Source organism: Chelmon rostratus, chromosome 1, assembly GCF_017976325.1.
Source record: "Chelmon rostratus isolate fCheRos1 chromosome 1, fCheRos1.pri, whole genome shotgun sequence".
NCBI lineage: Eukaryota > Metazoa > Chordata > Actinopteri > Chaetodontiformes > Chaetodontidae > Chelmon > Chelmon rostratus.
In genome coordinates, this window is record NC_055658.1 from 17,940,468 (window position 1) to 17,954,308 (window position 13,841).

The window sequence follows — 13,841 nt, forward strand, 5'->3', positions numbered from 1 at the left end:
ATATTTATAACTGTTGAATGAGAAAAAGTAAGTAATGTAATTCAGTACTGAATTGTTACACTAGTTAGAGCACAGACAAATGAGTGGTGGCCTTTGTAATGTAAAAATAGCCCTCTATTATATCCTGCTGCACGTAATACACAGCCAATGAGATAGACACAGCAGTGGACAGATTATCAATTGCGCAACTCATCTTTCTGACTTGACCTTCTGATTCTGATTAATTAAGCAGAAGTTGTTCTGTGTAAATTATGTGAAAATAATGCTACCAAACTCTAAAAAGAAAACAAGCAAGATTTGCACAGCTTCTGATTTTTACATGGCCAATTTCTTATTATGTGGATATTTTTTTCTTGGACACCATTTGTTAGTCTGATCTTTCATTAAGTGAGTAAATACCTAGTTCCGCTATTTTGAATATTATGCCCCACAGACCCCTTTTATTTCGTAAATCCGTGCGCAAACTGAGCGCATGACTCATGTCTGTGCTCACCGCAATTTGTGGTCACGGATTTCCACAATAAAAGGGGTAAATGTTTTACCATATAACCCCTCACTGACCTCACACATGTAAAAAGAAAACTATTATTCTAATGGGAGACATCGGTGGCATTTAGAGTCCCTGTATAATTGAAAAAAGAAATAATGCAGGCTATTAGTGAACTGTCTTAACCAGTGTTCTCTCTTCTGTCATATATAAAGTTAATTAATCCGGGGTTTATAGTCCCCAGAGAAACGAATGGGCTCCAGGGGTGTCAACGTTATTTTCAAACTGCATTTTATTTGACCTTCGTGTGGGAATCTCTCTGTTCCCACTCCTGGATGGCTAAGCAATAAGTCGTGTGCACAAACCTCTTTGTAATCATCTACTAACTGCCTGTGATCATCGTGACATGGCGCATTTTGCACCCGGTGCTGTTGTCCCCAGGACTCTATAAAACAGCCGCCCCTCCGCTGTCAACCACAACACGGACGCTACTGAATTTGTGGACGCAGAGTCTTCTCCCGAAGAAACCTCGACATCAACAGAAAAATGGACCCTTGTGACTGCTCCAAGAGTGAGTGCTGTCCCTTATGTCTGCTCTGCATTCATATCAGACTTGTCGTGTTTTGTAAGAGCATTTGCGGAGAATATGAATCTGACATGGCAGATTTTTTTTTGTTTTCTAGGTGGATCCTGCAAATGCGGAGGATCCTGCACCTGCACGAACTGCTCCTGCACCACCTGCAAGAAAAGTAAGTCAGATAACATCCTTACATTGATAAGTCATGTCTTAACCACCACCCCCAAATACATTAATAGTTTTATATTTCCTCAGCATTCTGTTACTGTTACTGTTCTGTTACTTCTTAAACATAGTAACTTTATTTATGCTTCTCGTGCGTATCTGAAATCACGTGAAGCATAGGCGGGTACCCAGGTGGCTCAAATTGACTTAGTAAGCTGCAACATAAAGGTGTACATAACAACCCACTCCACCATGTTTTGACCATGTTTTGCTTCAAAAGATGCTCTGACTTAAAAAGTTTTGTCCTGGAAAGGCTGGCATCAGCTGTCGTTCTTTGTAGGTTACAGATTATCTGACTGCTGCTGTGTCACTGTTATTTCCTGCAGGCTGCTGCTCGTGCTGCCCATCCGGCTGCAGCAAGTGCGCCTCTGGCTGCGTGTGCAAAGGGAAGACATGCGACACCAGCTGCTGTCAATGAAGCCAACATCCCAACATCAGCCAGCCGTCTACTGCCCACGTGATGGCGCCAGCGTGAACCGTTTTGAATCTACTGCAGTTGCATATGTCGAGAATGAGTTTCTTTCTTTCTTTTTGTATTCAATATTAAATGTTTACTTAAAACTTAACGTTTTCTTCAAGGGTGTAGATTTTGTTTCAACATGGGGGGTTTGACCCCAGCAATTTGAGCATCAAACTCTAAATCCCTGCAATCTCGGTTTTGTTTTGTTTGTGCGTGTTTTCTGTATCAATTTATGGTGGGAATGCCTTTTCATAAAAATGAGTTCTAAATAGAATATTAGCCATTTTATATTTTCAATATTCTCCTGCACAAACTTAGCTCATTAACTTATCCCTGTTAAATCATCACACACAGGCATGATAGAAATAACTTTTTAATATGCATGTAGCACCTAGTCAGTGACATTATTCTGGTAGAGGGGGAACAAAAGCTCTGGCTGGTATTTCTTTAAAGCAATCCCAGTAATCTGGGCAGCACTAACCCTGGATGCAGTGACGTGCCTTGCCTTGTTTTGGTGAAATAATTTTGCATGTGGGAGTCAAGCCCTGGCACTAAAATGCCTGAAACGCTCCAAAAACATTCACAACCAAGCAGGCCTGCCTGCACAATCTGACTCATCAAAATATACCACTTTCAGCATACATTACTCACTCAGAGGTTGTTTCTTGTAGCGATGGGGACTTGGAAAACTATAGCATTCAGATCGTGGAAGAGGAGAGAAAGCTAGCTGAAATTGCCAATGGCAGGCTCACACCAACGGCCTGCTTCTGTGAGGCAGACTCGTTGCCATTGGAAACCCCATAGGGCCCGCTGGAGCCGGTTTGTGTGATTTGTGCTATGCACTCATACTACAAATTTATCACAATTTTCAAGATTGTAAGATTTTATGCCATTGAATCAGGCTTTCACCATTAGAATGGATGTGATCACATCTGCATGTGTAAACCTGGATTGGAAATAGGAATGCCCTGTCTGATATGACCTGTTATTGGCTAAAGTCTCCCTTCACAGGCTAGACATTCTAAAGTTTGAAAACAACCAGAGGAGGTGCAAAACTGTGGTTTTCTCTCAGACCACTTGAATTACATATGCCAAAAGGTTATGGACCTTTTGCCCAGTGACACCAAAAATGACTGTCTACTCTAGCTTTAATTTATAAACCCCTGCACTTTAATGGCTCATGTTTTTCAGCACAATTTCTACTCACATTCAAACTTTCTGCACATTCAAAACAAATCCAACACATCTGTATTTTTGGAATGATTTTTAGAAATCATGTCCTGTACATCTCAGCTATGTTACTGAAGCTGACTGAAAACAAGAATACAGCACACACACTTCGTACAGGCATAGACTCTGTGAAAGAAAAGGGAAAGGTCATAAAGGACAAAAACATAAGAATATATGAGATAAGAAGGTATTACATATTAAAACATATGAGATGAGATGAAAACATATAAGAAAATATTACAATAAAAAGAGAATAAGATAAAAAGGTATTATTGTTGTTATCAAAAAGGGAGCCATTCATAGATTTCCAAATAGTAAGAAGTATTTCAAAATCAGTTTTGCTGGGAGATGAGTTCTAGTAGGAGTGATGTGTTCAAGCCTTTTGGTTTTAGTTATTTCTCTGGCTGGCTGGAGTTCATGTAAAACTGCCAATCATGATGTAACATGATGCAAAGTACAGTGTGGCCTATGTAATACCGACATATTATAACCCAGATTTAAATCAAATAATTATATAGCCTAATGTTTGTTGTACAAAATAAACAGGTAATAGAAAGTTGAAAAAACACCATAAAAAGGAACTCTAGTCGCAAACATATTACTGTACAGAATAAACCCAGTGAACTCACCAGTGACATGCGGTGGTGTCATACAAAAAACAAAAACACAGGCTCCAAAAAAAACCCCAAAAACAAACAAGCAATAAAGCTGAATTAAATTTCCAGGCTGGTGGCCCAATTTTATTTAGGATTTAAATCTGAATTGAGAGAGGAACTGAACTCGAGGCACAAACGTTCCACATCTGAAATCTCACGGTGCTCTTGCGTAACCGTCATCTCGCGAGATTACGTGTGGTTGTTGGCATCGGCTGCACTGAACTTCTTGATGTCTCGAGGACCAGTTCGGTGAAGCCCAGAGACAGAATCGGACGCGATGGGGCTGCTCACCGCGAGTGTCGGCCCTCTTCGGAACCGGATCCGGGTTCGGACGTGGAGCCGAGACTTGGCCACTATTTCAGCCACTTTTCGCAGCAGCGGCGCAGCGGCGTCGGTACGGTGACGTTGTTTGTGTTCCTCCTGTTGTTTGTTTTCTTCTCTTATTCTGCAGCCTCGCTCCGGTCCTCTCTGAAAACATGGACGCAGACTTGATGTGTTATAACAGCCCCTCGCAGGTGTGTTTGGTAACTGTGCTGCAGGAGTTGGAGCCTGCCTGCCTGTCTGTTGTTGAGGTCTGTGGTGGGAAAGAACACAGTGTTCCAGTGCAGCCAGCAGACCCCCTCCTCTAAACCTCTAAACAAACAAACTGCACCACTGTTTGTTTACCTCTGCTCTGTTGTTGGTGCTCCCATGAGATGTCCCTTCATTATGAGAAGTTTAGAAGTGAATTTCCTCACTTTCCTGCTCTTTTGTGAGGAGGGGGCGTGTCTCGACCACTCTGGTTCATTCTTATTCATTCATTCAGGTGTGTGTACTTTTTAAAACAGGTGAAAGCATGCAAATAAGTTCCTGAGAAGAAATAAAAGTCGCATGTGTGTGGTTAGCTTTGTTGAATGGGGACTTGCACTACCACTTTGAAACCATTAAGAATAATTTAATTTATATATTGTTGAAGCACAAGTGAGAGACATGTAAGTAAACACCATGTGAGATTTATAGGAGCTGTTCAGTATAAGTGGAAGTGGGTTATCTGGACCAGTGTTGTAATGACTTCATGAAATTAGGTTAACTGGGACACAGTCCAGTATAGCAGGTCATAGTGAGATTGTAGTAATCCTGTACAAAATGTTGTTTGAGGTTGTTCTTGTGTTAACATGAAAGCCTGTCTGTGTGACTGAGTCTTAACAGCTGCAGGTACAGTGGGACTGTGGCTTATCATGTTTCATTCTGTGTTGCCTGTCTACCATTTTGCATTCGGGGAACGTCTATGACATGCAACATGCCCGCTGTGTGTATTTCTTTTCCACAGGTCTTTCTGTGTCTTTTCTGTGCTAACATATTCATCAAACAGTATGTTTATTTCAGAAGAGGTCACTGATCCAAAGGAGATGTGGAGGATTGTATCAGCACAGTTTCCCACTTGCTCGGTCACTGAGCTCAAACAAACCACCAAGAGGTACGTTACATTATGCAGCGCAGCTGAATGAGCACGCAAATGGACCTAATTCTTTCTGCCGTCAGTGAGAGCCATTTGCACTTAATTCTCGTGTTCTGTGTGTTTACTGTTGAATCGTTTTAGGTTTTGAAAAGTTTTTTCCAAAGAGCGAAGAAAGCGCAGGCGTCGACAAATCAGCCGAAGGTGAGGAAGCAGCATTTGTACGTCCTCTGTTCTCAGCTCTTCGGCAGGCTGTGACTGATGTTCTGTTGATTTCAGATGAAAATACCAAAGAGCAAGAATCTCTTGTAAGAGAAGGGCGAGATAACGATGATAATGAGGATGAACGACAAAGAGGGCGAAAAAAGGAAGAATCACACTGGTGGACACGCTTTCAGGTGCATTATCAGTTCAGTTCAGGTTGTTAAAATTGTGCCATCTGAGATATTGAAAAGTAAAATCTAAACCCCATTCTACTTCTTTTACTCATTAGTGCAAGTTAAAGGTGAATTCTCCTGGTCTATATTCAGGTCTATAACACTCTTATAATATTATTCTTATAGATCAATACAAAAATGTCTGTTTATGTTTTGTATTTATGTTAAAGTCATACACTGCTGTTGAGAGGGTGCTCATAGCTGCAGGGTGAGAAGAGCGGTGTCCTTTCCTACCTCTCACAACGTTCCTTTGTCTAACAGGAGGACTTTCCCTGGGATGAAAAAGCAGTTTGGAACTTTGCGATTGGTGCAGCAGGCATGACCTCGGCTTTTTTATACTTTTACTTCCGAGAGACGGGGGCTCAGATCTCCTGGAAGGACTTTGTGCATCACTACTTGAACAGAGGCTTGGTAAGAGGCAGAGCGTGCTGCAGTTCATGCACATCATCTGCATATGGAGGTCCTTTTATGTGCACTTTTGTTTTTACAAAATGGTTTCTGTGCTCTCTCCACAGGTGGGTCACCTGGAGGTTGTCAATAAGCAATATGTCAAAGTAATTCCTGCCCACGGAGTGAACTCATCAGAAGTGGTTAGTTGCACGAAGATGTCGTCATGTCCTCTGGTTTTTGTATACTGTAAATCACTCTGACAGTCAGTCCTAGTTTAATCATGGTTTATTTTTGCCGTCATGGGCTCACCGAACACCTGTTTGCCAGCTTACGTTGGGCACTGATCATCATGAAAATGAATAAGTGTATGTATCTCTCTCTCAAACACACACTTATAAGTTTATAAGCTTATACTATTGATTCAGTGAGCCTCTGTCACTTTGCTAAACAGAGACCACTCTGACCACAAAATGATGGTTAACCTTGAAATGCAGTTTAAGAGTAACACAAGCAGAGAAGAGTCATACATTTGGCAAAATAATCTTAACTAAACACCCTTAACTTGGTTTCTCCTGAACTTTGAGTCGCAACTGATAATTGATCAAAATCAGTCCAAATCATTTGCTAGTAAGAATCAACTTTCCTGCTCAAGAGCTCGCTAATATCAGCCACCATGAGCTACTGATCCCACTGGAGCAAGTAAGACTGCAGCAGCAACCCCCCCCCCCCAAGTGCACTGAAATGAATGATGGTGGGATTTATTGCATAATTTCATCTGTAAGAGGGCAAACCGATCTCTTCCTTGTTATTTCTTTAAAAAGTTACAGTCTTGCTTTGAAGTTTAAAGAATGCGAGCATATATTCTGCATGTTTTCTGTATGTTTCAGAGCTATTTGTGGTTCAACATTGGCAGTGTTGACTCGTTCGAGCACAACCTGGAGATGGCGCAGCAAGAAATGGGTCTGGACTCCACGGAGAAAGTTCCTGTATTCTACAGCAGTGAAAGTGATGGGTGAGACTTTCATCTGATAAGCACCTCATTTGTTCATTTTTTTTTTTGGATTTGTTCGTTCATGTTTCTCTCTCCCCACAGGACACTCCTTTTGAGCGTCCTCCCAACCTTACTGCTGGTTGGCTTCTTCCTCTTTGCCACACGGCAGGGACCATTGGCAGGAGGTCGTGGAGGTAGAGGGAGAGTAAACCCCTTTAGCATGAGTGAATCCAAAGCCAAGATAGTAAAAGACAACATCAGCGTTCGGTTTAAGGACGTTGCAGGCTGTGAGGAGGCCAAACTGGAGATTTTGGAGTTTGTTAACTTCTTGAAGAACCCGCGGCAGTACCAGGACCTCGGAGCCAAGATACCAAAGGTGTGCCATACTGTATATCAGAGAGGATCGTAAAGGTTAGGGGGCGTGAGAGTGTCAATTTCAATTAATTCAATTAATTATATCCTCCAAGGAAGCGCATGGGCAAAGTTTATAAGTGTAAAATTTCTCCACCTGGTGAAGCATTTGCTGAGTCATTCATAAAAATTGTTACATACCACCTTTGTTTTCAGGGCGCAGTGTTATCGGGTCCTCCCGGAACCGGCAAGACGTTGCTAGCCAAAGCCACTGCTGGAGAGGCCAACGTCCCCTTCATCACCGTCAGCGGCTCAGAGTTCCAGGAAATGTTTGTCGGCGTGGGCCCAGCGAGGGTCAGTACTGGGCTAAATATCTCCTGACTCTGCCAAGAGCCTGGAAGCTGAATGATGGGTCACATAGAGTTCATGCTCATCTGTAAACTCAGTAATTCCTTGAATTATATGTTGCTCTCTGTGCTTGAATGATAACGATGTAGGAAATTATGCTAAACTGGGATTTCTCTTTGCTCTGTCCTATATTAGATGAGGGATATGTTTGCCACAGCTCGGAAAAATGCCCCCTGCATACTTTTCATCGATGAGATCGACGCAGTGGGCAAGAAGAGAGGCCGAGGGAACTTTGGCAACCAGAGCGAGCAGGAAAACACCCTCAACCAGCTGCTCGTGGAAATGGATGGTGTGCATTTATGTCATCTCCTCCCGTGTTCAAGCCTTTCTCCTGGTGCAATACTTAACGAGACCTTTGTGTGCTGTTTATCTTTGTCATCGCAGGGTTCAACAGTAGCACCAATGTGGTCGTTCTAGCTGGCACCAATCGACCTGATATCCTGGACCCCGCTTTGATGAGGCCTGGACGCTTTGATAGACATATTTACATAGGTAAGGTAAACACTTGTCTTTTCCTTCATCATTAGATGGTTTCCTTTAACAGCTGGTCTCTTGTCCCTGCAGTAGATCGCTTGATCACTTACTGCAAGAGAAGAGTTTTGATTTACACTTTTCCCCTGAAATCCTCCCAAATACCCAGACTTTTCCTTTTTCTGTGATGTAGTTTTTGTTCCTTTGGACTTCTCAGTTTCCTCTAGATTTAGACACAAACCTGGAGTTTTTATTCTTTAAATTCAGTGGCACTAATGTGCATGCAGGCCCAGATTTAACCATGTTAGTATTTTTGGTCTGCTTCAGGTGAGGTGCTAAACTTGACCTCACTGACACCCATGCATCGTACTTACTGTTTGATTTCCATCCTAATTAGCTTCAAGCCTATTAGATTTGCTTCTGTTGTGTTTTTTGCACCTGTTCACATGTTATGTCATTAAAGGCGTGTGTTGTGTACTGTTCGCTTTCATCATTGTGGTTAAAATGGTTGATCTTTTTCTGCCTGCTAAGATCTAATTTGCTTTACGCCAGCAGTGCTAGACAATAGTGGGCAGGGCAGTTTTCTGTCTGACAAAGAAAACTGGGTCAAAATGAGAGAGCTGGCTTTCTATAAAAGCAGGATTAGATCACTGGAGGCCAATTTGAGGGATGGGACCCAACGATCCTCTCTGTTTCTCTGTTGCCTTTCCTTTAGTCTTGGTCAGATAAAGTTGCAGTCACATTACTGATAAATGTTTGATCAGTATTTACTTGAATAACTTTTCCACAGCTACTGGGGCAATACACACTTTTTACATATTTTTTATATATGTATATTTTTTTCTACATATTTTATTTTTGTTTTATATAGTCAAATTCCATTTTGCTTGTATATGTACATATATAGTTTACTTTTTATTTTGTATTTTGTTTTTTTTCTATTCTATTTTCTATTCTATTTCTATTTTTCTTCCCACTGCTTTAACATGCTGCTGTAATGCCCAAATTTCCCCGGCTGCGGATAAATAAAGTTTTATCTTATCTTACATCATCATGTCGCTCATATTTAAACAAAAATAAGTGAGTTTAGCCTGCATATGAATAATGCATTGTGTTAAGGTCTTCTTTGTAGCCCACAAGTTTAAGAGTTGCTTAAAGACTCAGACTCTAATGGGTCCTTCTGTGTTGTTCTCAGTCTTTAGTTTAAGAACAGACCTCTGCCATTGACCTCATGGCTTTTGTTGCTGTCACAGGATTTGTCTGTCAGTGTTGCGCGTAACTTCCAGTTTGATGCACAGGATTTGATGCCCGGCTCTACAAAATAAATTCTGACACCAACATTTCTAATTTGACTTGTGACTCTCTCTTGTGCTGCTGTGGTTTGACTCGAAGTAATCCAGAGTGCACAAAAGTCCTTTGTGTTGGCTGTTTACCAGCTATCATCTTGAAAATCAACTGCACGACATGAACACCTGTAATGCAGGTGTTGAGTAATGAGCAGTGAGCCTCTGTATCAATAAGATGTGTGATGTGTGATGATGTTACTTCTGCAGCAACAGTCATTTTAATCTTATTTTGCTCACTGCTTATCATTCTTTTTAAAAGAGCATGTACTGAAACATAAAATTCATGATGTTTTCTTTTTTCTTTAGGCCCACCAGATATTAAAGGCAGGGCGTCCATCTTTAAGGTGCATTTAAGACCTCTGAAGTTGGACTCCAGTATAGAAGTACAGGCTTTGGCCAAGAAGCTAGCTGCACTAACCCCAGGTTTTACTGGTAAGAACAAGAGCTGTATGCACACATGCAAACATGAGCATGTTTGCATGTGTGCATACAGCTCAGTTGCCCTAAAAGGATCATACAGCCTGTCGTCAGTGTCTGTTGCTGTGTTTCTCTTCACCCCACAGTCTAACTTGGTTGTTGTGTGTCTCAGGGGCTGATATCGCTAATGTGTGTAATGAGGCCGCTCTGATAGCTGCACGTCACCTCAACCAACATATCAGTGCGAAGCACTTCGAGCAGGCAGTCGAGAGAGTTATTGGAGGTAAGTTAACAACCGCATTCATGCATTTGATATTATGACAATACTGACGGATTGATGGATTTGAATTTTACACCTTAATAAAGTTAGTTAGCAGTAAAATCAATGGTCAGATTAATTTCTGTAATATGTTGCTCAGTTATATACTGTTCAAATCGCATCCTAATGTATCTCATTGAGACTTCCCTGTAAGGATTTGATTCCACTGTGATTTCATGCATTGCGTCTTTGACTCATGCACCAACCCAGAGACTCCATCCTCTCAACTCTATCTCCTGTATGCTTGAAGGGAACATCAACCCGATATCCGATTGCTTGTACAAAACACGCACAGTGCACTTTGGTGAGACATGCTCCTTGCTTTCAGGCCTGGAGAAAAAGTCTCAGGTACTGCAGCTTCCAGAGAAAACTACTGTGGCCTATCACGAGGCTGGACATGCTGTGGTGGGCTGGTTCCTAGAACATGCAGACCCCCTACTTAAGGTTGTCAGATCACTTTGTACCTCTATCTGCCTGATTTCCTTTGCAGCCCTTTTCATCATTTTTATTTGTTTTTTCCTTCTACAATCACATAAAGATGTCACCAAATGATTACATCGATAATTGGACTGATTGTGGTGTTCTCCCGCAGGTGTCCATTGTTCCCAGAGGGAAAGGTTTGGGTTATGCGCAGTATCTGCCTAAGGAACAGTACCTGTTCACCCAGGAACAGCTCACTGACAGAATGTGCATGATGCTGGGAGGTCGAGTGGCTGAGCAAGTTTTCTTCCATCGCATCACCACTGGGGCGGAGGATGACCTCAGGAAAGTCACACAGTCTGCCTACGCACAGGTAATCCCACATTTCACACAACCAGAAGTCACTCAGAAAAACTATATGAAGCAGCTTTGAATTGAAGCAACACAGTTTGACATTTGACTCACAGTTCTCACTTCTCCATGTTTTAGGTTGTCCAGTTTGGAATGAACGAGGCAGTGGGTCAGCTGTCCTTTGACCTCCCTCAGCAGGGTGACGTAGTAACGGAGAAACCCTTCAGTGAACCTACGGCCCAGCTGATCGATCAGGAGGTGCGCTTGCTCATAGACGCTGCCTTCCAGCGAACACTACAGATCGTCACAGATAAGAAAGAAATGGTGGAGAAGGTGAGAACGATCATCGCTCCCTAATGATTAGAAAGAGGAAACGGGTGGAGAGAAGTCAAAATGAAGAGACTCGTACTCCAAAGCAGATGAATGAACAGTGTGATGCAGCAACTGGAGCTTATTTGTGGTTTGCTTAAATTAGCATTTTTAAACACCAGTTGAAAGGATTGTGAGGGGGACGCTAACCTCAAGCACATTAATTTAAATAGCTAACTGTGATGAGTAAATACTACTCAAAGATGTGACTACTATTACCACTTTTGCGCCACAGCCTGTTTTGTGTTTTGAGTGCAAAAGCAGTTCTTGAAGTCTGCGATCAGTAAAAACCACTTGCGTATTTACTGATGATGCCGTTAGCCATCATCATTAAAATACTTAAAATCCTCACTATTGTTGGTCACGTGTTGCAGGTGGCAAACCGGCTTCTAGAAAAGGAGGTTCTAGACAAGGCCGACATGGTGGAGCTGCTTGGAACTCGTCCCTTTCAGGAGAAGTCATCGTACGAGGAGTTTGTTGACGGGCTCGGGGACTTTGAGGAGGACACATCTCTACCTGCAGGCCTGAGGCACTGGAACAAGAAACAAGAGGATGAAAAACACCCGGAGAATAGGCAAAACAAATCAGCCTTTTACCTGTAGGTGGACATGCAGCCTTAAGGCAGATATTCCAATGGATTCAGGTGAATACTTCTCAAGTGCAGCACCATCTGGTCAAGACTGCAGCCTGACAGGGCTCTGGAAAATATCCTCTCACAGACAGCTGCAAAGGGTGAGGGAGGGTGATGTCTTGCACTGGTTTTACAGGATTATGCAGTTTCTTATTGTAGCTTTTATATTCCAGCCGAAATTAAAAAAAAAAAACCCTCATCATTTTAATGTTACCGTAGTTTAAAGTCAGTAAGATAAGACTTCACAGGGGTTGCCTTTTACACTCCTCCTCCCAGACGGATGGAGTCCCACAGTGCATTGACACTGACAAACACACCACAGAGTAATAGTAATAATAATGATGATAATAATAATAATAATCTAAAAGTTGTTGAGCTTAAGTTAAAAGAACCAAAATCAAATGAGATTTGCTTTTGAATTATTATGTGACAGGTACATTAGTTGTGGTGTGTTTTGGTTGGTTTACACACTGTGCTGGTATCTTGACGGTATCATATGAATCAAATGTTACCCTAAGGCTCGTCACCTTCATACAGCCTCACTCAGTTTCAGCATGAAGATGCTGATTCTTTAGTCTGTGGTCGAATTTTAGGAATGCTTCCGGTCTCAGCCACCACTTCATTATGTGAATAGATAAATATTTAAAGTGTGTTTTCCCTGAGTGGGAAACCCGCTTTCTTCTTCTACTTTTTAAAATCTTGACATTCAAATGACGACATTTTTATATTTCAGGGACATTGTGTCTTAACTTAAATACATTAGTCTCATTATAGTCTTCCAACAGACTTCAACCCTTCTCCACTTGGTTTTCAGTAATGTATCCGTAAAGGCAGCTGATAAAACTCAGTGTTTGTACATACCATTCGTACACATATCAAATGTTACAGGTTCACATGTACTGTAGGTTGTTTTCTTCGCAGTAATACGAGTCAGCTTTGATGAAGAAGTCCATTACTTAAAGCTCATGGTTACGTCTGAGCTGCTGACAACCCGACTGAGTAAGAACCAAATATAAGCTAACAGAGAGCACACACTGCTGACACGTTTGCTCTAAAATACATTTTAAACTCACTCACATACACACTACCTCACAGCCTCTGCATTCATAACTGCCTTCTAACTTAACATTAACCTCTGAGCAAATCTCAAACTCACAATTCTCCCACTATTCACACTGCATATGCAAGTTGTTCTGTCCTGTTATTAATCAGAAGAAGTGACTTCCAGGCTTATGCTTTCTGTGCTCTACTCTAGTTCATGTGTTGATTACTTGGCTTCTCCAACATTTATTGACCTGACAGCAAATTGCTGTCATTCAGAAAATCATCCTTTCCGTCAGTTACGGCTTATGTGTGAGCTGAGCAAGCTAAGCTAGACAAGTATTCATGTAGCGTCTCATCTCATGTATTTGAGAACCTGCCCGAGAAGGGTTGGTGGTGTACTGTAATCCTAATGTGAATAGTGTCTTAAGCCAGCAACTCCTGAGCTGAACCAGCAGGTTTAATATAAAGATTTACTTGAACTAACGCATTGCAGTGTAAGCAGTGTGGGCCCTTTTTAAGATTTTCAGCCTGGAGCATTTTTGTCCAGAATTGAATCCAGATTAAAAAAAGTGATGAGCAGCTGTATATTAGGATATTGTGCGTCTTGTGCCTGCTTGACACAGTTCTTGTTTTTGCTTGATGAATATTTCTTTTTACATGTCAGTGAGGATTATTGATTTTACATCGAGATGTCAACACAAATGAAACATCTAAAATGTGAGGCTGTTGTGACTCACACCAATATTAAACATTTTTATACCAAACTGGTCTGATTTATTTGTCTTTTAACAGTGTGAGTCCTATCTCTGTTTTAATAACATTTTAA

General features: G+C 41.6%; 2 protein-coding genes across 3 annotated transcripts; both read left to right on the forward strand.

Annotated features, from left to right (window-relative positions):
- Positions 1–967: 967 nt before the first annotated feature.
- On the forward strand, positions 968–2,056 carry mt2 (metallothionein 2). The gene is made up of 3 exons (XM_041954077.1): positions 968–1,058; positions 1,171–1,236; positions 1,616–2,056. Exons 1-3 carry the CDS (start codon positions 1,034–1,036, stop codon positions 1,705–1,707), a joined length of 183 nt encoding a protein of 60 aa, XP_041810011.1. The 5' UTR covers positions 968–1,033; the 3' UTR covers positions 1,708–2,056.
- Positions 2,057–3,835: 1,779 nt separating this feature from the next.
- Positions 3,836–13,779, forward strand: LOC121618383 (AFG3-like protein 1). 2 transcript variants are annotated; one of them, XM_041953904.1, is made up of 17 exons: positions 3,836–4,029; positions 5,001–5,091; positions 5,215–5,274; positions 5,350–5,468; positions 5,769–5,918; positions 6,023–6,097; positions 6,785–6,909; positions 6,991–7,264; positions 7,456–7,593; positions 7,783–7,936; positions 8,032–8,139; positions 9,771–9,896; positions 10,054–10,164; positions 10,529–10,644; positions 10,793–10,993; positions 11,110–11,304; positions 11,715–13,779. In XM_041953904.1, the coding sequence occupies exons 1-17, from the start codon at positions 3,913–3,915 to the stop codon at positions 11,940–11,942; spliced, it is 2,388 nt and encodes a 795-aa protein (XP_041809838.1). In that variant the 5' UTR covers positions 3,836–3,912; the 3' UTR covers positions 11,943–13,779. The 2 variants fall into 2 exon arrangements, with proteins under 2 accessions (XP_041809838.1, XP_041809918.1); XM_041953984.1 differs by having other exon boundaries at positions 5,004–5,091.
- The last annotated feature ends 62 nt before the right edge of the window (positions 13,780–13,841 follow it).

Bases quoted from the DNA above. Each gene is read 5' to 3' on its own strand.
- mt2 (XM_041954077.1), top strand. From the start codon at position 1,034: ATGGACCCTTGTGACTGCTCCAAGA. The intron at 1,059-1,170 runs GTGAGTGCTGTC...TTTGTTTTCTAG, and splicing joins CCCTTGTGACTGCTCCAAGA to GTGGATCCTGCAAATGCGGA. The intron at 1,237-1,615 runs GTAAGTCAGATA...TATTTCCTGCAG, and splicing joins CTGCACCACCTGCAAGAAAA to GCTGCTGCTCGTGCTGCCCA.
- LOC121618383 (XM_041953904.1), top strand. From the start codon at position 3,913: ATGGGGCTGCTCACCGCGAGTGTCGGCCCTCTTCGGAACCGGATCCGG. The intron at 5,275-5,349 runs GTGAGGAAGCAG...TGTTGATTTCAG, and splicing joins CGTCGACAAATCAGCCGAAG to ATGAAAATACCAAAGAGCAA. The intron at 8,140-9,770 runs GTAAGGTAAACA...TTTTTTCTTTAG, and splicing joins TGATAGACATATTTACATAG to GCCCACCAGATATTAAAGGC.